General features: G+C 31.7%; 1 protein-coding gene across 1 annotated transcript; it reads right to left on the reverse strand.

Annotated features, from left to right (window-relative positions):
- Positions 1–16049: 16049 nt before the first annotated feature.
- On the reverse strand, positions 16050–21939 carry LOC149944449 (nose resistant to fluoxetine protein 6-like). Its single transcript, XM_090175823.1, has 4 exons — positions 21825–21939; positions 21149–21335; positions 20354–20496; positions 16050–16365 (listed from the first exon to the last, which is right to left on the reverse strand). The coding sequence occupies exons 1-4, from the start codon at positions 21831–21833 to the stop codon at positions 16051–16053; spliced, it is 654 nt and encodes a 217-aa protein (XP_090031949.1). The 5' UTR covers positions 21834–21939; the 3' UTR covers position 16050.
- Between the last annotated feature and the right edge of the window lie 4774 nt (positions 21940–26713).

The raw sequence follows: 26713 nt of genomic DNA on the forward strand, positions 1-26713 counted from the left end.
GAGCTACGTTACAGCAAATATGAACTTCCTTACTTGCTCAAACCAACATAACAACACATTACCTTAAGAAAACATAGACCCTTTATAAGTATTTGAAACCTACATCTTTTTTATTTTTTTTAAAAAGGTTTAAATTTTTAGCTTTCACTTGCCCAAATATATACTAATAAAAAGGTAGGTATACAACGTTATTTCAAGTGCACAAAAGTATTTTATTTAAAAGTATATAAATATTTACAACCCGACTAGTTTCGGACGCACTATTGGTTTTAATCGGGCCATACCCCTGAAATAAAAAAGGACTCTCAACACCTAAATACGAAAATTATCCATTTGAGTTCAATTTAACAGGAAAAAGGACAAAGACAGTACTGTGGAAAACGTAAGTGAAAGCTCTCTTAAACTTACCAACAACAAGAAAGAAGTGAACTTATCATGTACATTAGAGAACGCATTAGTTCATTTAGACGCGACTGTTGATAAAGCTACAGAATCTAGAAATTTTACTATAAAACAGTAAATCAATTTAAGTAGACTCTCAAAAATGAACCCAAGCTCTACGAAAAATAGGAAAAAACGACAAGCTTATTACGAAATCAGACAAACGAGGTCAAGTAGTGGTTCGAGATAAGTAGAGGGAAAGTAAGGGCGAGGCTCCGAACCCGGGTTCGGGTTTGGGATCGAAATCCGGGATTTAAGGAATGAAATGGGGGTAAAATCGTCAAAAAGTCAATGTATTTCTGATATTTCTCGCGACGATTTGTTTTTTCGTATATCAACATATTGTGTCCAGGCCAACTTGTTCATTTATCTACGCTTATCTCGAAAGATACTTGAACGTATATCTTATCAAGTTTTATCGTACGGAATAAGTTGAAATGATGTAAAAATTGATAACCTAGGCGACGCGTGCGCAGATTACCCCGGGGACGCGGTTAATTTGAATTTAAGAGTGTTTTGACGTCATGGAATATTCGTTGTTAAAGTAGAATGGAAATATTTTTAAACTTCATTTTAATATCATTGTAGTACTTAAATATGCTTGACACTTGAACCAATCTCACGAGTATTTCTTAAAACGAATATCTCGATCGCGTTTTATCGTACGAAATAAGTGGAAATTATGTAAGTTGTATGATTAATAACCTAGGCAGCAAGATAGCGCGCGCGTGCGCGGATTACCTGGGAGGCGCGGATTGCCCGGGCGCGCGGTTAATTTGAATTTAAAACATGGATTCCCTCTCCGAAATAATTCATGTACCCAAAATTGGACCGCAAGTTTTTTTCTTTTAGGGGAATCTCTATGGGAGTTTAACATTACAATAAAGCTAATAGGTCCAGTTTGGGATACTTTTGGTCCGAAATGGGGTACATAGGGCCGAAAATGGTGACTTTGGTCGTTTTAAGGGTACTTTTGGTCTATTTTGGTCCATTTTTGGGTACATCAGAAAAGCAGTTGGAAAAACGAAGAGCCTTATTTTTTTTTCCCACCCATCTCCAAACTCCAAAAATTTATTGCTATAATTTATTTATCCCTTCCGTAGGTATAAAATAAGATAAAAACCACTTACCTATATTTTAATTACGGTAAATTAAAAATACTTAATTAGTGTACTAAGTTACGTTTAAAAGAACCTTTTGTAACAATTCCAATATGTAAATATAGGTATAAGGATTGAAAAAATACTTAAAGTGGTTTTACTGATAAACTCTAAAGGAATTTAACTTTAAAGGGTATCTTAGATTATTGTTTTTTAATTTTATTCAAGTTGAAAACGTATTAAGAGTCCTTCAAAGTACTATAAAAGGATTTTATTTACGAACTTAATTCATATTTTCTTCAAACTTTCAATTCGCTTTTATTACTATTTAAATACGGTAAAATATAATTCTTATACACAAATATAGTCAGAAAGATACTATAAAACACTAAAATTAAAATTAAATTAAATTTGTGTGGATAAGATTTGTAAATATCATTTTGAAACTAATAATTTTCACGCTTTATTTAAGTCAAGCCAATAAAACAATTACCTATATTTTAAATACGGTAAAATATAAATACATTTCCGATATGTAAATAGGTAGAATAACACTATGAAAAGTTCCTTTTTCTTCTTTTAATACGACAACACACAACTCTGATACGCAAATATATAAAGAAAATATAAAAACAAATTTACTCTACGTTCGATACGTTAAAATACATTTCCGATACACAAATATAGATAAAGAAATACTATAAAATGTAAAAAGGTAGAAAAATACTACACATTAACCATTATGAATTTAAGCTTACAACATCCTTCACGTATAGAGCATAACATATATGTTCAGAGTTAACTTGTTTCCTCGTTATCTTTATCGCATGTGTTTTAAATAGCGTATGGAATAAGTTTAGATTGTACTGAAATGGTGTATGTTTAAACCTCGTAGAATAAAGAGTAAAACATATGTTCAGAGTCGGCTTGATTACTAAAGCGAATAACACAAGAGACGTTTCCGGTGTAGTCACGTAGGAAGAAAAATACTACAACACTCTCTATACTCTACATTCAACACGTTAAAATATACTTCCGAAATGCCAATATAGGTAGTAAAATACTACAAAATCTCTATACTTTACCTTCAATACGTTAAATTACATTCCAATATGTAAATATAGGAGGAAAAATACTACAAAAGCCTCTTTTCTTGGCGTTCAATATGTTAAAAAAGATTTCTGAAATGCAAATGTACGTAGTAAATACTACAAAATCTCTATACTCTACCTTCAATACGTTAAATTACATTCCAATATGTAAATATAGGTAGTAAATACTACAAAAGCCTCTTTTTTTGACGTTCAATATGTTAAAATAGATTTCTGAAATGCAAATATAGGTAGTAAATACTACAAAAGCCTCTTTTCTTGGCGTTCAATATGTTAAAATAGATTTCTGAAATGCAAATATAGGTAGTAATTACTACAAAAGCCTCTTACTCTACGTTCAATACGTTAAATTAATGATATGCCTCCGATCGAATCGTTCATTTTTTCCTATTTAAATATACGCATTTAAATTAGAATTGCTTCTAGTGTTCGGCAGTCGATTAATTTTTATCCACAAATTTTCCGATTTATTTAAAAAACGTTGGTAAAAAGAATATCATTTTAACTTATTTAATTGTGTTTTTTACCCAACCAAGCATTTATTTGAATAAAAGTGGTATTTGTTTAAATAACCAATAGTTAAATAAAAATTGTTAAATGTTTAAATAATCGAAAGTGAACAAGCCTATTTTTTAAATAAAACAAACAGACTTTAGAGTTGATAAGATTTGTAAATATCATTTGAAACTAATAATTTTCACGCTTTATTTAAGTCAAGCAAATACATTTTTAAAAATGAAAGAAGTTAAACAATATAAAAATTTGTAAATATTGTAAATATTTTTAGGTAATAAAGAAATTAAGAAATGTTTTAATTAAAATATCTTTCATTTTCTACTACATTTTTAAAAATGAAAGAAGTTTAACAATATAATTATTCTAATATAATTTCAAAATCAGGTATTATTTAAAGTACAAATGCATAATTTAGTGAAGCAATTCTTATTTAAATACTTTTATTTAATTAATTTGTGTATCTGAAATGTATTAATTGAAAAATAAGTGGGTTTTACTATTTATCAGGGTTTTTTATATATACATATATATATATATATTGGAATTGTTACAAAAGGTTCTTTTAAACGTAACTTAGTACATTAAATTATTTTGGAAGTTCAAAACGTATTAAGAGCCCTTCAGAGTACTATAAAAGGATTTCATTTACAAACAAAATTAATATTATCTTCAAACTTTCAATTCGTTATAATTTGAATTTAAATGAAAACATCATGGATTATAGGTGCGTAATCTACTATTAGACCGAACTAATTAAAAAAAAAATACTTAAAGTAAGTGGTTTTACTGATAAACTCTAAAGGAATTTTGGAATTTTCTAGAATAGCAAAGTAAAACTAAAACGTAAACCAAGTTTAAAACGAAACTAATAACTGGGAGAAAGGTTGAAGTAAGTAATTTTTTTTGATTTTTAGTTTTTTAATTTTTGAGTTCCCTATATTATTATAAACTAAATTAAATATAATTTTTGAAAATTTGTGATAAAAGATCTGCTCCTTCGTGTTTTACATATATTTAAAAACTCGAGATTTTAATGAATTGTTTGCAAAGCATGAAAAATATAGCAGATCCTTTGATTTTAATTGTAGTTAGTAGTTACTTAAAAAAAAGTCGCTAGCTGACTTGGAGCTGGTGTAGTTAAATTTTAAAAATGTGTATTTTAAATTTTGTTTGTAAAAGTTTTTTTTGAAAAAGTTTAGTATTATAGTTTAAATTTATTAAATAAAATAAAATATAAATTATACATTTGGTTTAGTATTTTACTATTGCAAGTAAAATTAATAGTAATTTCAATTACTTTTTTAGTTTTTTTTTGACAAATATGCAAACTATTTAGTTATTTCAAAAACAAATACGTCGAATTATTTGGTATTCGAAATACTATTGGTTAGTTTTTATATCTTTAATTTTATTTTTCAGAACAATTTCTCTTTGTCTAGCTTCTTCTAACTTTAATTTAGATGGCCTTAAAGCCAAGTATTTAACAAATTTTGTAACCAAGTAGATGGAGCTTTAAACAATTTTTCAGTCATGTAGTCAAGGAAATGTTCAAATATACGTGTATTTGGTCATTTTGATGGTCAAATAGCCCAGTATGGAACTGCGAGATGATAGTCAGACATTGAGACGCGGGTGGCGCCCGTGCCCCAGCGTCCGCGCCCTCGCCCTGATGGTGCCCCGAGCCTCCGTCGACGTCTGAAATGTGAAATGGGGCACCGACGGGGCTGGCGCGGACGCTGGGGCACGGGCGCCACCCGCGTCTCAATGTCTGACTATCATCTCGCAGTTCCATACTGGGCTATTTGACCATCAAAATGACCAAATACACGTATATTTGAACATTTCCTTGACTACATGACTGAGAAATTGTTTAAAGCTCCATCTACTTGGTTACAAAATTTGTTAAATACTTGGCTTTAAGGCCATCTAAATTAAAGTTAGAAGAAGCTAGACAAAGAGAAATTGTTCTGAAAAATAAAATTAAAGATATAAAAACTAACCAATAGTATTTCGAATACCAAATAATTCGACGTATTTGTTTTTGAAATAACTAAATAGTTTGCATATTTGTCAAAAAAAAACTAAAAAAGTAATTGAAATTACTATTAATTTTACTTGCAATAGTAAAATACTAAACCAAATGTATAATTTATATTTTATTTTATTTAATAAATTTAAACTATAATACTAAACTTTTTCAAAAAAAACTTTTACAAACAAAATTTAAAATACACATTTTTAAAATTTAACTACACCAGCTCCAAGTCAGCTAGCGACTTTTTTTTAAGTAACTACTAACTACAATTAAAATCAAAGGATCTGCTATATTTTTCATGCTTTGAAAACAAGTCATTAAAATCTCGAGTTTTTAAATATATTTAAAACACGAAGGAGCAGATCTTTTATCACAAATTTTCAAAAATTATATTTAATTTAGTTTATAATATTATAGGGAACTCAAAAATTAAAACACGAAAAATCAAAAAAAAATACTTACTTCAACCTTTCTCCCAGTTATTAGTTTCGTTTTAAACTTGGTTTACGTTTTAGTTTTACTTTGCTATTTTAGAAAATTCCAAAATTCCTTTAGAGTTTATCAGTAAAACCACTTACTTTAAGTATTTTTTTTAATTAGTTCGGTCTAATAGTAGATTACGCACCTATAATCCATGATGTTTTCATTTAAATTCAAATTATAACGAATTGAAAGTTTGAAGAAAATATTAATTTAGTTTGTAAATGAAATCCTTTTATAGTACTCTGAAGGGCTCTTAATACGTTTTGAACTTCCAAAATAAATTAATGTACTAAGTTACGTTTAAAAGAACCTTTTGTAACCATTCCAATATATATATATATGTATATATAAAAAACCGTGATAAATAGTAAAACCCACTTATTTGTCAATTAATACATTTCAGATACACAAATTAATTAAATAAAAGTATTTAAATAAGAATTGCTTCACTAAATTATGCATTTGTACTTTAAATAATACCTGATTTTGAAATTATATTAGAATAATTAAATTGTTAAACTTCTTTCATTTTTAAAAATGTAGTGGAAAATGAAAGATATTTTAATTAAAACATTTCTTAATTTCTTTATTACCTAAAAATATTTACAATATTTACAATTTTTATATTGTTTAACTTCTTTCATTTTTAAAAATGTAATTGCTTGACTTAAATAAAGCGTGAAAATTATTAGTTTCAAATGATATTTACAAATCTTATCAACTCTAAAGTCCATTTTTCAGGTATTAGTAAGTATTTCATACAAACTAACTTCTAAAATATGGATTTAGTTCGTAAATAAAATTCTTTTAAATTACTTTGAAGGACTCTTTATACGTTTTGAACTTGAATAATATTAAAAACAATAATCTAAGATACCCTTTAAAGTTAAATTCCTTTAGTTTATCAGTAAAACCACTTACTTTAAGTATTTTTTAATTGGTTCGGTCTAATAGTAATTTACGCACCTATAATCCATGATGTTTTCATTTAAATTCAAATTATAACGAATTGAAAGTTTGAAGAAAATATTAATTTAGTTTGTAAATGAAATCCTTTTATAGTACTCTGAAGGGCTCTTAATACGTTTTGAACTTCCAAAATAAATTAATGTACTAAGTTACGTTTAAAAGAACCTTTTGTAACAATTCCAATATATATATATATATATATATATAAAACCGTGATAAATAGTAAAACCCACTTATTTTTCAATAAATACATTTCAGATACACAAATTAATTAAATAAAAGTATTTAAATAAGAATTGCTTCACTAAATTATGCATTTGTACTTTAAATAATACCTGATTTTGAAATTATATTAGAATAATTATATTGTTAAACTTCTTTCATTTTTAAAAATGTAGTAGAAAATGAAAGATATTTTAATTAAAACATTTCTTAATTTCTTTATTACCTAAAAATATTTACAATATTTACAAATTTTTATATTGTTTAACTTCTTTCATTTTTAAAAATGTAATTGCTTGACTTAAATAAAGCGTGAAAATTATTAGTTTCAAATGATATTTACAAATCTTATCAACTCTAAAGTCTGTTTGTTTTATTTAAAAAATAGGCTTGTTCACTTTCGATTATTTAAACATTTAACAATTTTTATTTAACTATTGGTTATTTAAATAAATACCACTTTTATTCAAATAAATGCTTGGTTGGGTAAAAAACACAATTAAATAAGTTAAAATGATATTCTTTTTACCAACGTTTTTTAAATAAATCGGAAAATTTGTGGATAAAAATTAATCGACTGCCGAACACTAGAAGCAATTCTAATTTAAATGCGTATATTTAAATAGGAAAAAATGAACGATTCGATCGGAGGCATATCATTAATTTAACGTATTGAACGTAGAGTAAGAGGCTTTGTAGTAATTACTACCTATATTTGCATTTCAGAAATCTATTTTAACATATTGAACGCCAAGAAAAGAGGCTTTTGTAGTATTTACTACCTATATTTGCATTTCAGAAATCTATTTTAACATATTGAACGTCAAGAAAAGAGGCTTTTGTAGTATTTACTACCTATATTTACAAATTGGAATGTAATTTAACGTATTGAAGGTAGAGTATAGAGATTTTGTAGTATTTACTACCTACATTTGCATTTCAGAAATCTTTTTTAACATATTGAACGCCAAGAAAAGAGGCTTTTGTAGTATTTTTCCTCCTATATTTACATATTGGAATGTAATTTAACGTATTGAAGGTAAAGTATAGAGATTTTGTAGTATTTTACTACCTATATTGGCATTTCGGAAGTATATTTTAACGTGTTGAATGTAGAGTATAGAGAGTGTTGTAGTATTTTTCTTCCTACGTGACTACACCGGAAACGTCTCTTGTGTTATTCGCTTTAGTAATCAAGCCGACTCTGAACATATGTTTTACTCTTTATTCTACGAGGTTTAAACATACACCATTTCAGTACAATCTTAACTTATTCCATACGCTATTTAAAACACATGCGATAAAGATAACGAGGAAACAAGTTAACTCTGAACATATATGTTATGCTCTATACGTGAAGGATGTTGTAAGCTTAAATTCATAATGGTTAATGTGTAGTATTTTTCTACCTTTTTACATTTTATAGTATTTCTTTATCTATATTTGTGTATCGGAAATGTATTTTAACGTATCGAACGTAGAGTAAATTTGTTTTTATATTTTCTTTATATATTTGCGTATCAGAGTTGTGTGTTGTCGTATTAAAAGAAGAAAAAGGAACTTTTCATAGTGTTATTCTACCTATTTACATATCGGAAATGTATTTATATTTTACCGTATTTAAAATATAGGTAATTGTTTTTATTGGCTTGACTTAAATAAAGCGTGAAAGTTATTAGTTTCAAAATGATATTTACAAATCTTATCCACACAAATTTAATTTAATTTTAATTTTAGTGTTTTATAGTATCTTTCTGACTATGTTTGTGTATAAGAATTATATTTTACCGTATTTAAATAGTAATAAAAGCGAATTGAAAGTTTGAAGAAAATATGAATTAAGTTCGTAAATAAAATCCTTTTATAGTACTTTGAAGGACTCTTAATACGTTTTCAACTTGAATAAAATTAAAAAACAATAATCTAAGATACCCTTTAAAGTTAAATTCCTTTAGAGTTTATCAGTAAAACCACTTTAAGTATTTTTTCAATCCTTATACCTATATTTACATATTGGAATTGTTACAAAAGGTTCTTTTAAACGTAACTTAGTACACTAATTAAGTATTTTTAATTTACCGTAATTAAAATATAGGTAAGTGGTTTTTATCTTATTTTATACCTACGGAAGGGATAAATAAATTATAGCAATAAATTTTTGGAGTTTGGAGATGGGTGGGAAAAAAAAATAAGGCTCTTCGTTTTTCCAACTGCTTTTCTGATGTACCCAAAAATGGACCAAAATAGACCAAAAGTACCCTTAAAACGACCAAAGTCACCATTTTCGGCCCTATGTACCCCATTTCGGACCAAAAGTACCCCAAACTGGACCTATTAGCTTTATTGTAATGTTAAACTCCCATAGAGATTCCCCTAAAAGAAAAAAACTTGCGGTCCAATTTTGGGTACATGAATTATTTCGGAGAGGGAATCCATGTTTTAAATTCAAATTAACCGCGCGCCCGGGCAATCCGCGCCTCCCAGGTAATCCGCGCACGCGCGCTATCTTGCTGCCTAGGTTATTAATCATACAACTTACATAATTTCCACTTATTTCGTACGATAAAACGCGATCGAGATATTCGTTTTAAGAAATACTCGTGAGATTGGTTCAAGTGTCAAGCATATTTAAGTACTACAATGATATTAAAATGAAGTTTAAAAATATTTCCATTCTACTTTAACAACGAATATTCCATGACGTCAAAACACTCTTAAATTCAAATTAACCGCGTCCCCCGGGGTAATCTGCGCACGCGTCGCCTAGGTTATCAATTTTTACATCATTTCAACTTATTCCGTACGATAAAACTTGATAAGATATACGTTCAAGTATCTTTCGAGATAAGCGTAGATAAATGAACAAGTTGGCCTGGACACAATATGTTGATATACGAAAAAACAAATCGTCGCGAGAAATATCAGAAATACATTGACTTTTTGACGATTTTACCCCCATTTCATCCCTTAAATCCCGGATTTCAATCCCGAACCCAAACCCGAACCCGGGTTCGGAGCCTCGCCCTTACTTTCCCTCTACTGAGATAAACACCAATATCACGAAGAAGTCATTAATTTGTTAAATGAAGATTACTACAAAAAACTCTCAAAGAATCCTTTAGAGGTGTACCACACTAAAGTTAAAAAAGGTTTAAAATCTTGTAAAACATTAGACCCTTCAACTATTAAAAACCTAATTCCTAAAAATTACCAACCTCCAAGGCTTTATGCCCTACCTAAAAACTATAAAGTAAAATTAAAATTTAAATCAATAGTATCAAATGTAGGCACCTTTAATCATAAAATAGCTCAATTAATTGCAAAAACATTTTCCTACTTTATGAAGTCAAATACTCACACAGTGTCCAACTCAAAGGAATTTGTAGATATTATTATAGTTTTCAACTTAAACGAAAAAGATTCGTTAGCTTATTTTGATGTTGTGTACCTATTTATTAAAGTTCCGGTAAAATAAGCAATTAATGGTTTTAAAAATCGATTAACGAAATCCATTTTTCCGCCATAGAAATTAACGATATCATTACTTAAACAAAACTATGTGTAGAGTCCCCTTTCTTTGTATACGACGGGCTATACTATGAACAAATTACAGGGCTTTAAGCCCACTACTGGCGGACATTTTCCTTGATTCCATCGAAACGAAGCCCTAGATAACTACGACGAAAACCTCTAATTTGGATTTGATACCAGGATGATATATTTATAATCTGGAGGTCCGGTAAAGACTTATTAGTAACCTTTTATGATTATCTTAACAACCAACACCCCAGTATTGAGTTTACATTAGAGCTTATGTGTAACAACGCCGTACCATTTCTTGATGTACTAGTTAAAAAAGTTAATTATCGCATTGAAACTTAAGTTTACACATAACCAGCCCTGGATTAACCATTAGGCAAAAAAGCAATTGCTTAGGCCTTAGGGCATCAAGAAATATAGAATTTAGGGGCACCATCAAAATTTTATTCATTAGGAAAAACTAAAAAATGTGATAATGATACAATGGAAATAGAACTAAATAAAAACAATAACTATATCAGTATAAATATATAATATTTATACTATATACTCCTTTGAAGCGTCTACTGACCATTGAGTATTATTCCCAACTCAATGCTACTGACATCGGCCACTGCCTTCTATAATACTAGGCCTAGAAATAAGAATAAAACTGGGGTGGCGGTAACGATTTTGAAATATCCGATAGAGGTCGTTTTTGGGTAGGGAAAGTGCGGGAAATTCAAACGTACGCGAAAAATTTAAATATTAATAGCGAAAATCCACTTTAATATTGTCAACATTCAATTTATAGGACAAATAATGAAATAGATTTAGTAAAAAACATTTAAAAATAAGTTTGGATCTTCTACAGGTTTTTTAATCCATTAAAAAAAATACATTTATTGTTTTGAAGCCACCAGTGACAGGAGACTGCTGATTGGCCGCAGCCGTTTAACCTTTTTTACCCCAAACCAAAAAAAACCCAAGAGAGCGACATCTAGCGCGAAAATCATGTCAGTATGAAAATGTCACTTAAAAAATCGACGTAGATACCATTTCTAGGCCTAGTATTATAGAAGGCAGTGCATCGGCAATTCGCCAAAACGATTACCTCCATAAATATATTGAATACCGCAGGCCTGGTGGCGGGAACAAAAAGGGTACATGAAATGTTTTGATTATACTAAATATACTAAAGTCACGTATTTTGGTAAATTTTTTATTTATTAAAACTCACAGTTCAGTAAATACATTTAACTCGGAAAACATTTTGAAATAATGGTAGTCTGGCATCACCTATTATACTTTAGTATAGTCAAAACATTTCTTGTTACCATTTTGTTCCCGCCACCAGTTTGGCGGTATCCAATATATTTATAGAGGTACTGAGGTAGTCGTTTTGGCGCAAGGTTCGTAAAAGAAAAGCACTATCAATGTAAAATTGTTACTTGCCAGCAACCCCATACTAAAAAGGCTATGGGCTATCTATAACGCAACCCCAAGCCTGACGCATCAAGTATCGTCAACCCGATATTAATCAAACTAACCTAATAACATAAATAATCTAACCTAACCTTACCTATTTTCCCCGCCAAAACCCCTAAAATGCGTAGAAATACGACGAAAATACCTAAAATAAAAAAGGAAATTAGTAATGTTTTACATTTCCACATTTTTATTTTTCGTCATCAGCGCCACGTTATCCAAAACGCATTAAAATCTAGGAATTAAAAGAATCGTCTTAGGGAAAATTCATTGCAAAAGGCCAATGTTTAAAAATTCATATCTTTGTAAATATTCATTTCCGCCAAAAAAAATTACATAAAAATAATCCACATCTTGTCCTCTATCCCTAAAAACTATATATAAAAAAATCGGGGGGGGGGGTCAGCTATTCAACACTTTACCCAAAATTGCTGGCAAGTAACTATTTTATATTTATAATATCTTTCTAAATAATAAATTACAGTTAAAACTTTTTGCATTATTGTAATCCTTGATAAATAATAAACCAAAAGCAGTAAACAAAAGTACCTATTGTTAAAAATAGCCAATGTGTCTCATACACGTTAAAAAATTAAGTTACGGAGTAAAATATAAATAAAATATAAATGCATCTGTATTAGTATTATCCAAGATTCCAAATAATAATTTTTGTTTTCCTGAATCCGGCGTCTACTAACTAATGACGGGGGGGGGGCACCAAAATTCTTAAATTGCTTAGGGCAGATATTGGGATTAATCCGGCCCTGCACATAACCTTTTACTGTCCACAATTCCCCACAATCGATCCGCACACCCTTTGTTTGTCCCAGAAGATCAGGGTTCGAATGTAAAAAACTCACCCAAAAAAACCCGTGGGTTTTTTTTGGTTGGACAAACCTTAAAAAACCCACAATAAAGAACACTTAAAAAAACCCACCTTAAAAAGTTTCAAAAATGACGAAAAAAGTTTAAATTTATAGTTTAATAATTAAACTATATTAAAGAATTTAAAGAATTAAACTTTAATTCTTTAAATTCTATAATATTACAAAAATATTGCTTTTTTATAAAACTTATTTACACAAAATACATTACCAGTGTTTTGGTAAACACTACTCTAACAGTAGCAAATTAACAGTGTTAACTAAATAGTAAGTTTTAAACTTCTGCAACTTTCAATCAATATTTGGCAGAACATGGAGCATACGATACTTTACGTCTACGAAAGATAAGAATAAGGGCGAAAAATAAGTAGTGTTAAATTGAAAATAAAATATAAAAATGAAGTAAATCATCGATTTAGGGTATCATTTTAGGTAAAAAACCCAAAAAACCCCAAAGGGCTGGGTTTATTTTTAAACCCTGCAGAAAATGTCCCCTTTTAACACTCTAATATATCGCGCCCTACATATCTGTTCTAACATAGAGGAATAGCCCTGGAGTGGTATTGATAGTTCTGATTGGGCTAAGCCCTGACATTCCTCTTCAGAAATCGCGTAAAGGGAGATGTAGAAACGGGGGGGGGGGCGGGGGTATGTCGAGGTAGACTTTTATCTACTAATACATTCCAACAAAGGCAGCGCGATCATGGCGCGATCTACCGGTTAGGGTTTGAATTATTTAAAAAGTCTACCTCGACTTTCTGCCCCCCTTTTTCCCCCGCCTGGAACTGGCACTACGCTGTCGGAGTTAGCGCAAACTTTCCTTTCCTCTCCCCTCCATGGTTCTAATGAAACGAATTTAAATTCCGAATTGGATTTTTTGAAGCTAGTAGCACTTGATAGGGGATTTAACCCTATAGTTGTTGATAAAGCTTGTCAAAAATTTAATAGTTCTAATGACGTAGCTAAGAGAACCGCACTTAAAGCCTTTGAAAAAACCTATTTTTACCCGACTCTGTCATAAAAAATTGTTAACCACTTAAAACCAGGAATTTATTCCTTTAAATGTAAATTCAATAAAGAACGGGTGGCGGAGTGGTTAGCACTTTCGCCTCTCAGCAAGAGGAGCCGGGTTCGACCCAGCTTGTGGCACTGGGTGAAAACTCGGAAATACTACTTCTGTGTTGAGTTTGCAAGTTCTCTCCCCACTGGTTTAAGGGGTTTACCCACGAGTTCTTCGGTTTCCTCTTCCATAAAAACTTGTCGAGGTTAACATTAATAGTCAGTGTAGGGAGCTGTTGGCTCCCGTGACATGAAGGACTTTCCACAACCCTCCTACGCATTTTAACCCGGCCACTTGGATTAATGGCTTTAAAAGTCGCTTGATGACTTAGGCCTAAGGTGGTGCCTTGGGTATTAGCCTAGATGATTATTTAACGTAGCCTAAATAAACGACATTTAACACAAAAGAATAGAAAAATCAGCCTTAGCTAACCATATTATCGAAACCAACCACAAAATAAACTCCGATACATTTAAAAAATCATTGTAAAACACCAATAGAACTTGACATATTTGAAGCGTATTACATTAAAAAATCTATAGATAATAAAATTTGTTTGAGCCGTGATTTAACTCTAGGGGGTAGAACAACTTAATAATTGTCAAAAATTGTTATTTTAAATATGTTGTTAAAAAAAGTTGTTGACGGAGTTTATAAATACGGGTTTTGTTGTTGTAATCGGGCCATACCCAGACTTGTAAATAGCGGCAGTCCACGCGTCAAAAACCCCTGAAAAAAATCATGGGACTCCTAAAAAAATGTCTTTAGAAGGGGGTAAAGAGTAAAAAGAGGGAAAATTTCGAGAATTAAATAAAAAGTAGAATAATTTTTATCTTTGGGGGCTTTGAGGCATCTGTATAGTGACCACTACTATTTCAGCTCTCCGAATATTAGTCGGACTCCCGGCGGAGCTAGAGCTCCCCTATCTACTTTTCCTAGGAATATGATCCTCCTAGACTTATCTGTGAGGCCTATAGCAATTGACAATGACCAATGAAAAATTTTTAAAACTTGGGCCTAGGGGGGAAAAACCTCTTTTTAACTTAAACAGGTGTGGCCAGTGTGGGGAATAATTCCCATACTTCGTTTGTCTAAGACTAACGAAGTATGGAAATTATTAGTCCATAATTAATAGTCTTGCTCTGTATTCCATTAGGCACAGTAATTGTAACAGTGCCATTGAAGACCAAAATTTTTCTTTATTAAAATGAATAAAGGTAGAAAAAAAATTAAGCTCTATGGGTTTGGAATGAAGACTTCCATGGTTAAATTAATTGTGATAATATTTACGAGCATTTTACGATTATATATGAAAATATGTAAACTTTGATGTTGGGAATATATAATGAAATAATGCTGTAGTTCGATTACTGACTGTCTCTTTTATAATTTCCATAAAATTTTATAAGCTTTGCCTGGTTAGGTGCCATTTATTTTCGAATATAATATGGAGGAATAAAGAGAGATTAAAGAACATATAAATTTAAACGAGGGGGGGAGAGAAAGAGGGAAGAGTCCTGGACTCGTCGAAAAAATAGATCGGCGGAGGGGTCCGGGTCCAGTGGACTCTCTTAAAAATATACACTATTTACAAGTCTGGCCATACCCATGATGACGGACCAATAGTGCGTCCGAAACTAGTCGGGTTGTAAATATTAAGACGTTTTTAAATAAAATACTTTTGTGCACTTGAAATACAGTTGTTTACCTACCTTTTTATTACCTTCATCTTTCTTTAATTTTAACAGAAATTATTATATAATTTTATATTATATATATATATATTAATTTATATTTTTTATATTATTATACTATGTGTAATTATTTATTTATATATATTATTATATTATGTGTAATTATTTATTTATATACATTATTATATTATGTGTAATTATTTATTTATATATATTATTATATTAATTTATATTTAAATATTTTTATATTATATATATTAATTTATACATTATATATCATTATGAAAATATCTTCTATCACTCCTATAAATCTGTAAGTTTTTAATTTTACTAAATTATCTTACAATATTTTTGTCGTAAATCTGAGATTAATTTATCTTTTTTAGAATCAGTAGCAGAAACAGAGTTGGCTCTGGTCAAAGACAGTATATAGCAATTATACTAATTGGAATAAACCATTATTATCCATTTAGTCTTTAAACTACAGATATTAAGTAAATTCAAAATTGTGATCTACCTAAAATTATTTATTTCGGCGTTTCGGCTAATGTAAAAATGTTTATATTGAAATTTTCTTTTTTTTCTTCCAATTGCTGAATGTCGACACCAATTATACTTGCGCTCGTATTTTCATAAATTTCGGTTTTCGGACTATTTTCAGAAATATCTGTTGTAACACTTTGGTGGGATGTTTTGTCTGAGTTGTGTTGTTGTACATTGTCCTTCTTTGTAGATGGAGTGAACATTATTTTACCCAACTCGTTCAGCGGACATTCAAACAGAATTCTGAAGACAAAGGCCACCATCATGCTGACTCCCAAATTTCCGATGAACATCCACACCTGTATTAAATAAAAGATATTGAGAAGTAATCTACCCACGTAGCAAAAACACGTGTTAAACACGAGTAATATGATAGTGCGGTACACGTGTGGAGTTCACGTGGGGAAAACGGCGAGCCTGTCACCCTCAAACACGTGTTTCAGCACGATTTAATAACGTTTTTCACATGTGTGCATGCACCGACCGTCCACGTGTATATACACCGACCGTCCACGTGTGCATAAACCAACCGTCCACGTGTATATTCATAAATCGCTACGTGTGTAAATACGTACCATGCACGTGTTTAAAATCGAACCATGCACTGGCTTATACACCCATTTTTACGTGTTTAAACACGAATCGTTCACGTGATCATATACTGATCGTCCACGTGTTTTAACACCGGTTATTTACGTTTAGGGCACCATTCAATACACGTGTTCGAACACACAATTTGTTCCTGTATAACACCTTTCATTGTACGTGTTCAAACACCGTAGGAACATTGAACGAACATCGAACTTCCATGCTTTAACCCTAGTAATTCTCCTACATTCATAAATGAAAATATTGCATTATTGTTAATTAAAAACACCCACAACTTTTTCATTTTAGAATTTTTTAACATACCCGCCTAAAATTAAATATTAAATACGATTAATAAATTTGATGTCCAATATTTATAAACTTTCGAATAAAACAATATTTTCATATAATTGTTTAATGAAATGAATTTTTCAATAGAAAAGCAATATGAACAAAAGTCAAAATTTTTAGGCCAGAGTTTTCAAAAGTAGTCCAGTTCCGCCCTTTTGGGGCTCATCAGTGCTGTGTAGGAACTCTGGCTAACCTTGGAAATCTGCCGATATCAGTATAACTAATAAACAATCAGAGTGCCCTATAAGTGAGCAGTCCATTGCAATTTATAGTGAAATTCTTCACCAATTATTGCATGGCGGTCGCTATTCAGCAGACATCTTTTACGCTCGGGCTTCCGTTGAATTCCAACGTTAAGATATTTATATCAAAGGTCAAAAATTTTAGGCCAGAGATTCCAACTGTAGACAAGAACAAGACGTACGACGGTCAGAATACACACAATCCTTCTAATGTGTTAAGTTTGTTTGAGCTATTCACAGCAACCTGCAACGCCGGTATCACAACCAAAATATATCCACGGTCACACATATATACATATTTACACTTATTTGTTACTTCTAATCATACTTTGAAAGCATCGAAGATTCCTTCGATCAGTATCACTCTTATATTTTACTTCTGATCACACTTTTTTGTTACTACTAGTCAGCCGGTGAGTGTCACACTTATTTCTTCTAGTTATACGACAAAAATTAGTTCGATCAGTTTCATACTTATTTGTTACTTCTGATCATACTTATTTGTTACTTCTGATCATACTTATTTGTTACTTCTGATCACACTTATTTGTTACGTTGAGTGTCACACTTTTTACTTCTGGTCATACGCCGAAGACTAGGTCGATCAGTGTCATACCTTCAGAGCGCGTGTAAATTCAAACCTAAAAACCATCGTGAGTTAAAAACCTTTAAAACACGCGGAGATCCCGTGTGAAATTACACGAACCGATTTTCGTGTAATTTAATATTAAAAAGGCACCTTCAGGTCACGTGTAAATTAACACCAAAAAACCATAGTGAGTTAAAAACCTTTAAAACACGCGGAGATCCCGTGTGAAATTACACGAACCGATTTTCGTGTAATTTAACATTAAAAAAACACCTTCAGGTCACGTGTAAATTAACACCAAAAAACCATAGTGAGTTAAAAACCTTTAAAACACGCGGAGATCACGTGTGAAATTACACGGACCGATTTTCGTGTAATTTAACATTAAAAAAACACCTTCAGGCCACGTGTAAATTAACACCAAAAACCCATAGTGAGTTAAAAACCTTTAAAACACGCGGAGATCACGTGTGAAATTACACGAACCGATTTTCGTGTAATTTAACATTAAAAAAACACCTTCAGGCCACGTGTAAATTAACACAAAAAAACCATAGTGAGTTAAAAACCTTTAAAACACGCGGAGATCACGTGTGAAATTACACGAACCGATTTTCGTGTAATTTAACATTAAAAAAACGCCTTCAGGCCACGTGTAAATTAACACCAAAAAACATCGTGAGATAAAAGCCTTTAAGACACCAGGAGATCAGGTGTTAAATTACACGAAATGTGTTTCGTGAGCTATTAACCCTAAATTCAACGTTTTCTACACGTGTGTAATTTTCAAACACGTATTATCCACGAAAAATACGAGAATTCCACTATAAATACACGTGTTTTTGCTACCTGGGTAAAATTTGTTTTTATATTTATTGCGCTTGCTTGCTTGCCGCGTCATAGCTAAGCCTCGTGCCTGGTCATGACATTATCACAGATCACAAGGAAGAACACCGTACGATCCTGCGATGCAAATAACGCGTGATCAGCATCCGCATCTATGACCAGCCAAACACAAAACTGATTGAATTAAATTACATTTTAAGTAAATTATCCAGAATAAGGAGTGTTTGGACATTTTTAAACGTGGCTGATAAATGATTCGAATTATTGACGATTAAATTAAAATTCTTTTAAGCCTTAAAAATATAACTTGGTTTGCTTAACTAGCATTTTTAAGTCAGTGTTTTCCAAATTCCTAAATTAAATAAATCACCATTTTGAAGGTTTCTTTATTAAAGTTTTTTAAATATAAGATTTCATATATTTTCGAAATAATTGTTTGGAATTTTAACGCACCTAGTGAAAAAGATCGGAAAGTCCATAATGAAAAGGGTATAAAAAACTAAATCCAAAACCAAATTTAAAGCTATTTAAGAACTTTATTGTATTTTATTTAATTTCATTTCATTTAATTCATATTTCGTTTTTGACTCGAAGATCTATTTGGTACGCGTTTCGCGTCCTTTATTTACCCTCGAAGATCTATTGGTCCGAGTAATTCCTAAGTGGTTTTATTTATTTAAATTTGATTTGCCTTTACCTTTTTTGTTTCCCTTTTCATTATGGATTTTTCTACCTTTTCGCGTATTTTGCTCCTCTCTCTATTTGTCGTTCTTGTTACCTCTACTTTTCTTTGATTAAGTTGGTTCACTTACAAGGAGACTACTCGAGGTGGTTATCTCCGATTTCGTTCAAACTTGGGTGGTAAGTAGACCTTCATGTAACTTGAAAATCCCTAAAAGGGTGGACAAGAATGGGCTTTCGTTTTGCCATGGCAACCAAAAATGTTTTTCACAACTTAAAAACTGATTTTCTCTATGAAAATTAACATGGGAAAATCGAATATTTTTCAAAAATTAAAAAATGTTCATCAATTAGATACATAATTCAGATCATGGCTAAATCTGGTACATTTGGACCAATTTACGTAAATTTTGGTAAATATGAGTAAATATACATATATTAGCTGAAAACTATTCGTGAGTTCTGAACCGTTCAACCAGTCCCCATGCGCACTATTCGGCAAAAAAAATTCTAGAACTACCCAAATGCAAACTATTCGCAGACAAGAACCTATTGTTGAACAGTTCGGAACCGTTCTAAATGGTACCTGCTCAAGAGCAAGTACTGGCCGGAACTCAAGGTTGAAATCTCTAAAATTCGTCTGCACATCGGGCTGCGTACGTCAAATCGTACGAATCACAACTATTCGTCCAAAAGTTCTGAACTATCCAGAACTTTTGCGTGACGTCACAGCTTAGTCCTAAGCGGTTCAGAACTCACGAATAGTTTTCAGCTATTGGGTAATAACGAGTAATCAGTTTTTAACATTTTTGGTTGCCATGGCAAAACTAAAGCCCATTTTTGTCCACCCTTTTAGGGATTTTCAAGTTACATGAAGGTCTACTTACCACCCGAATTTGAACAAAATTGGAGTTAAACACCTCGGGTAGTCTCCTTGTTAGACCACCCTGCTAAAATAATAATTATATAATGCGTGCCAAGTAATATTACCATTGTGATGTGGCTCGTGTCGATTGGTCCTTTCAATGTCTTCCAGTAAAATGTGATGACTAGCAAGTGATAAAGGTAAAGCATAAACGTCAGTCGGTCCAATACTGCAAAAGGTTTCCAAGAAAGAATTTTGGCGACGATTCCTACATTCCATATTACGAATTTTAACGTGAGTTATTGCTAGTTATTTTTGAAAAGTATAATAGCATGAATGAATTTATTGACACTTAAAACTTGAGCTTCAATCGCGTCAAAAAGGGTAAAAGCTAAACCCTAAACAAATTTGGAGAAATTTAAAAACTTACAAATAGCTCGTACCAATAAGTCTTGGAGCACAGATAAAGACGCGAATCTCGTATCAAATCGATCTTCGAGTGAAAAAATAAATGAAAAACCAAATGAAATAAAATAAAATAGCCAGAAATTCCAACGGTAGACCGGTTTCGTCCTATTTGGCACTCGTCAGTACCGTGCGGGAAATCTGGCTGGCGACTATTACACCGAAAAGAGAAACTAAGCCTAAACATGAAAAATTTCAAAACGCGTTGCGTAGTAACGGAAAGCCGAATTGGGGGAGAGTGGTGGAGAATAGTCCATGTTAAGTTAAGAGGAACCACCTATGAACTACATTGCAAAGAGTGTAATGCAGTTCATAGGTGGTTCTTTTAACTTAAGATAACGGCTGATTGTTTTAGTGAGAAAGAACTTAGTTTTCAAACTTGAGAGGTCGTCGAAACGTAGACATTTTAACTAAGTATAAATAAATTTTTTCTGGATAATAGCAAAGTAACAAACCTCCATTGCCAGTGGAACAAACCAAACACATCCAACCAATTCCTAGGCCGAATGCAACTCGTTGAAGACCGTTGTAAATTGCGGAGTAAATCGTTGGAACTCTGACGACTCTGTTCCAAATTACCACAGTGTAAATCGAAAACAAAGCCAAGGTTGTTGCCACAATCCAACCTAAAACCTTTTTCATCTATTTAATACAATAATTATATCGAAAGTGTTAATAATCTATAGAAAGTATCTATATTATAGAACAAGAAATGCCTTATTGTTTGAATTCTTAATAAATCAAAGTTTGGTTTAGTTAATATCCTTATTTATTTCGGGAGAAAGCCTTTTTGTAAAACAAAGAAGCGATCTAACATTTAATTTCCAAGGTGGTCTTCGTCCCGAAAATGGAGGGTTTTACATATATAAAAGGTCCTTCTAGAGAGACTCGCTCCAATTAAAAAGGTATATTTTGTTAAATAAATAAATATTCAAGAAACGTTCACCGAACCCATTTTAACTCTTTGTGTTAACTTTCAGCCCCGTCCAAAACAATCTGAAAGGTGATATCTTTGCAAGCTATTCACATGTTAATGACTATATGACAACGAGGCCAAAATGTTTTAAAACCTTTTTGTAATAAAACAGCCTAAGAAAATGTACAATTTATTTTTCATAAAGTTCTACTTACCATGGACATTTTGACCGGCGTTCCTTCAGACAGAAAAGTCCCCAATGCTAGCCCCAGTGCGAACACGCCGATGTGTACATTCGTAGCATATATACCCCGTATGGCATATTCTTCTAAATACCTGCGGGAATTTAAAAAAATCGTATTTAATAAACATAATTTTCTAAAAATATAAGCTGGGTTTTTAACTTTAAAGATAAATTTTAATTAGAAAAAGGCACTATTTATCTTATTGTGTTCCATTTCAAAAGTAAGCTCTGCATGACCAAAGAAGTCCTGAGTAACTTTTACTTTAGAAAGCGTTATTGTTTTAAACAATTAAATATCATCCATTTGTTGAAGTAGATATCCTACTTTAGACAAAATTGCTTAAGAGTACTTTTTGATGTTTGCATGATCTTCGTTATCGGATTAGTTAAAAATTTGTAATAAAGGTTTTTGAAGCGTTTTTAGCTGAGTATAAGTTAATACATAAGTATCTGGTTCGTAGACGCTTTCTATAAAATAATAAATAAATAAACGATAATTGCTCATGGCATTATTCGTTTAAGAACTGATATTTAAGTATTATTTAGTTTTTGTGAAAAAATGATCCCTTATGTAAAAGATATCTTAATTAGTGTTATAAATCAGAACATTGCAATTACTTTACATCCATAACTGATATAATTACGCTCGGTACATCGTCGTAGATATAAGTAACGATTGCACTTGAAGCAATGGAAAATATTACGAGGGCCACCAAGAAAATCATTCCAGTCCATTTCTTTCTGGAAAATACCAAATTATAATTTATTGGTTTTATTTAGTCTTAGAATAATAAACGTTACAATCTCGTTTTCAGGCAATAAAAAGCTAGAAAAAAACTTTAAATATTTATAAATTAAATAAAGTAATAAAATTAATAATAATCAGCTAGGCCAATATATAAGCTCTCAACTCCCTTTCGGATCAAAAAAAATTGACGTGTGTCGTCATCGATCCTTTAAAGAGCGGACGAGAGTACTTTTCCAATGATAAACGTAACTTTTTTCGAATCAGTATTTTTGGCGCGCTTTTCTTGCATAGATTTCAGACGCGTTTTATTAGGCCTAGAATGCTGTAAAAATTAGTCAAAAGGTGATTTTCGGCAGAAATAGCACTACGGTTACCATGTCCTTTATTGTTTGGAAAGAACTCTGAAGCTTCAAATTCCGCGACGAGGGAATAACACATTTCACGGGTTAATCGAAAATTATCCCTAAACTATATTTTTTTCTTATTAGTCTACAGTCTACATTTACATTACAATATAGTAGAGGTAGTAATAAATTTATGTACTTCTTCATATGAAAATATATGCACTACATTTTTAAAAATCCCTCAATTTTCGGATGTTCCGCTTTATCCTTAAAAATATGTTCCAAAAAATCTTCCTCCTCTGAACTTGATGATGAAGATTCTAATAATAACAAAATAATTCGTAAATCTTCTTCCCTGACCGCCGCCATTTTCCACAAAACTTGCTCCGAATCCGTTGATCCGTCACTTATCTCGGATCAACAGAGAACAAGTAATCAGCCACTCTCTAGCGGAGCAACGTCTCAATGCTAAACGCGAATCTCTGCGGGATCTGCTCTCGAAAGCCCAATGGGACACGCAAGGACTTTCGGAGCACTCCGGGAGCAGAGAGAGCAGCCCAAAGAAAAACGCCATAAGTCATCAAGCGACTTTTAAAGCCATTAATTCATGTGGCCGGGTTATAACATCGCGTAGGAGAGTGGTGGCAAGCCATTCATGCCACGCGAGCCAACAGCTCCCTACACTTACTAGTTTTAATGTAAATAATAGGTGATTCCGAAAAAGGTTGGTGGTCACATGATTTGGTCAATTTCTTTCATATGGTTAAAATATTTGAGCACGGGCTAATTTATCATTTTCAACGCCCGCGAAATCACACGAGCCACAATCTAATATTATATCAAGAGCACGCGCCGAACAAAATAACTATTTTATACATGTATTTTTCAAAATTATACTTCAGAATCACCTATTGGAATCAAATTAAGTTAGATAAAATTGAAAACCAATAAACTTATCGAACTGTAACAAAATGCAATTGGAACAATTAATATTTTTTCAATATTAACAAAAATCCTTGGTTACCATTTTAAATCCGATTGAAATTAAATCGATTTACATTTTTTTATTCCAATGTGTTATATTTTTTAATCTTGATTGCAGAAATCGGAGTGCACTCTGGTGTCAAAAGTTCTTGAGTCAATTTTGGACATTTTATTAAGTAATTCTACATGTTTACTCATTTGCTTGCTAAGAAGGATAATTTATTTAGTATAGCTAGAGCAAGAATACCTCAGATCGTTTACGCTCACTCGTCCGCGCCAAATTTTCAATTTTAAATGTTGTCTTTTAGCGCCATCGAGTAACCGAAATTATAATCTAAATTTTTAATTTTAATAATTGTGTTTAGTAATTGTTTATTATTAAATTTAAAGCAAAAGGAAATAAAAAGTATAAAAGAAAATAAATGTTGTCAGATATGAAATGCACGATTTTCTTGTTTCCCGAAATTTATGAATTTTTTTAAGAGTTAACAAAACTTTTTATTTATTAAGTTTGATAAAGTTTTAAAATACACCCAAACAAATTTTTCTTGTTATATCAAATATAGCAAATTTCAGGCAACCACAATTATTAAACTTAAGTATATAGATTCTAATTCCAGTATCTATAGATGTCGCTAGAAGACGGCGAAAATCACGCATTTCTAATTTATACATCGTTACTTGAAGGCTAAAATGACGGATAACCAGAATAACCATCCACTGAAACCAAGAAATAAATTGGGACATTGACTCTAGTAATAATTTTAAAATGCAACTTCGGTAAAGTAATAGATGTTTATATTTATTGAGTGTTTCCTATTTTGTCAAGAAATATTTCTTGATTAATTGGCTTGACTCTAAAAATTATTAATATTATTGTAAAATAAAAACAAATTGTAATTAAACAAAGACCACTATTTGAAAATAAATTATTTAAATCTCTTGACCACAATTCCGGATAAGTAGGTCAGAAACGGTCGATACAGTGATAGCATATATTTTTTTAGGTTTTTTTATTCCCAGACTTTAATTTATTTTTCGGGAAAAATAATTTCAAATAAGAATTTGTATTTTTTTTTTAATTTTTCTAATAAATTGACAAGTGGTCAGATATTTGTATACCGGTGCTCCAAGAGCAATCATGGTAGACTACTACACTGAAGGGATTATCGTTTTGCCCTACACGAGCGTCCACAAGCCCGGACAGGTGAAAAAACAGTCATGGGTAGCAGAATCCTACTACTGACTGTCTCACCCTCGGTGCAAGCCACTTACCCCGACAAAAGGCGCAGCAATGGGTCGAACAGCTTCCACTTCACAGCTGCGAGATAGAAAGTGGATGCTGTAGCACCTCCAGCCGAAATCTTAAAGTGGAACGATGGGCACACCCACGTAACTAGGCACAGCAGGCTACCCAGTCCTCCGAGGCGGCCAGTTTGACCAGGCCCTCTCCGTTAGCTTGGACAAAAACCAAGTTTCCAGCACCTACCTGACCGAAGTCGGAGGTGAGATAGCGCCATTGGACCACGGCTAATATCTCACAGTGCACCATCACCCGACTCCCTAGTTAGGCCACCAGTTCACCACAGTGTTCCAGAGCCCAAATTTTGGAATAAATTCCAAGAAATATGATGTCGAAATATTTTTACATATTCTTGTTCAGTACACTATACGATTTAATAAAATATAAGAACGGAAGCACTGCACCCCTTGGCGGCGAAACTACCTTCCATCTAGGAACATCAAACAATCGCCAACGAAAATGGAAATGGCACTATTAGATTAGTCTAAGTTGAAAATTTCAGCTGCTTAGGTATATTGAAACTCTGCTCAGACGATATAAGAGTGAAAAGAGTCGATTTCGGCCATATTCAGAAAGGTATTTCTCGGAAACGCGCCAAGTTTCATCTGGAACTTTTATTAAAAACTTGAAGAACAATAAGTCTACTTTTAATTCCAATTACTATAATTTGTTGATCAATGCGCAAATTTAAAATACACGTATCTAAAAACCAATGACACCGTTGTCAAATATACCCACAAAACGTAAAAATTTTGGGCTAGAAAAATTATAATCATACCACATTTTATCGGTTATAATAGTTGGCAATTATTTAAACCAGCATTTAGTTTTATAACTTGAAACTCCAAACTAGTGTATATGATATTAATAAAAATCACTCAAAAACAACGTTTTTCGTACACTATAAAACTCTTTAATATGCCTTAAAAGAGGTGCGTGACATGTTTCGGCATTGGCGAATTACGCCGCCGTTTTCAAACGCGTACAAAATCGAATTAGAGTTTTATAGTGTACGAAAAAACGTTGTTTTTGAGTGATTTTTATTAACAGCATTTAGTTATTAAAACTTTTAGTTTACTTCTACCTTTTCTAGCCAAAATTGTGCGACTTTGGGGTAATATTTGGTGATTAATTTAGAATTTTAAAATTAACTTTCTGAGAATTTGCGCAAAGATCAACAAATTATAGTAATTGGAATTAAAAGTAGACTTATTGTTCTTCAAGTTTTTAATAAAAGTTCCAGATAAAGCTTTGCGTGTTTCCGAGAAATACCCTTCGGAAATAACAGAAATCGAGTCTTTTCATTACTATTTCGTCTGAGCAGAGTTTCAATATACCTAAGCAGCTGAAATTTTCAATTTGGACTAATCTAATGGTGCCATATCCATTTATGTCGATGATTTTTCGATATTACTTGATGGAAGCTAGTTTCGCCGACAGGGGGCGCAGTACTTCCATTCTTATATTTTATTAAATCGTAT

Source organism: Leiobunum rupestre, chromosome 5 (assembly GCF_980474605.1).
Source record: "Leiobunum rupestre chromosome 5, qqLeiRupe1.1.hap1, whole genome shotgun sequence".
In the NCBI taxonomy this organism is placed as follows: Eukaryota; Metazoa; Arthropoda; class Arachnida; order Opiliones; family Sclerosomatidae; genus Leiobunum; species Leiobunum rupestre.

What these genes read in the sequence shown, in the direction of transcription:
- LOC149944449 (XM_090175823.1), bottom strand. An exon ending in TTGTTCCACTGGCAATGGAG is followed by an intron (nt 20,497 to 21,148) that starts GTTTGTTACTTT and finishes TATGGAATGTAG; the next exon opens with GAATCGTCGCCAAAATTCTT. An exon ending in ACACGAGCCACATCACAATG is followed by an intron (nt 16,366 to 20,353) that starts GTAATATTACTT and finishes TATTTAATACAG; the next exon opens with GTGTGGATGTTCATCGGAAA.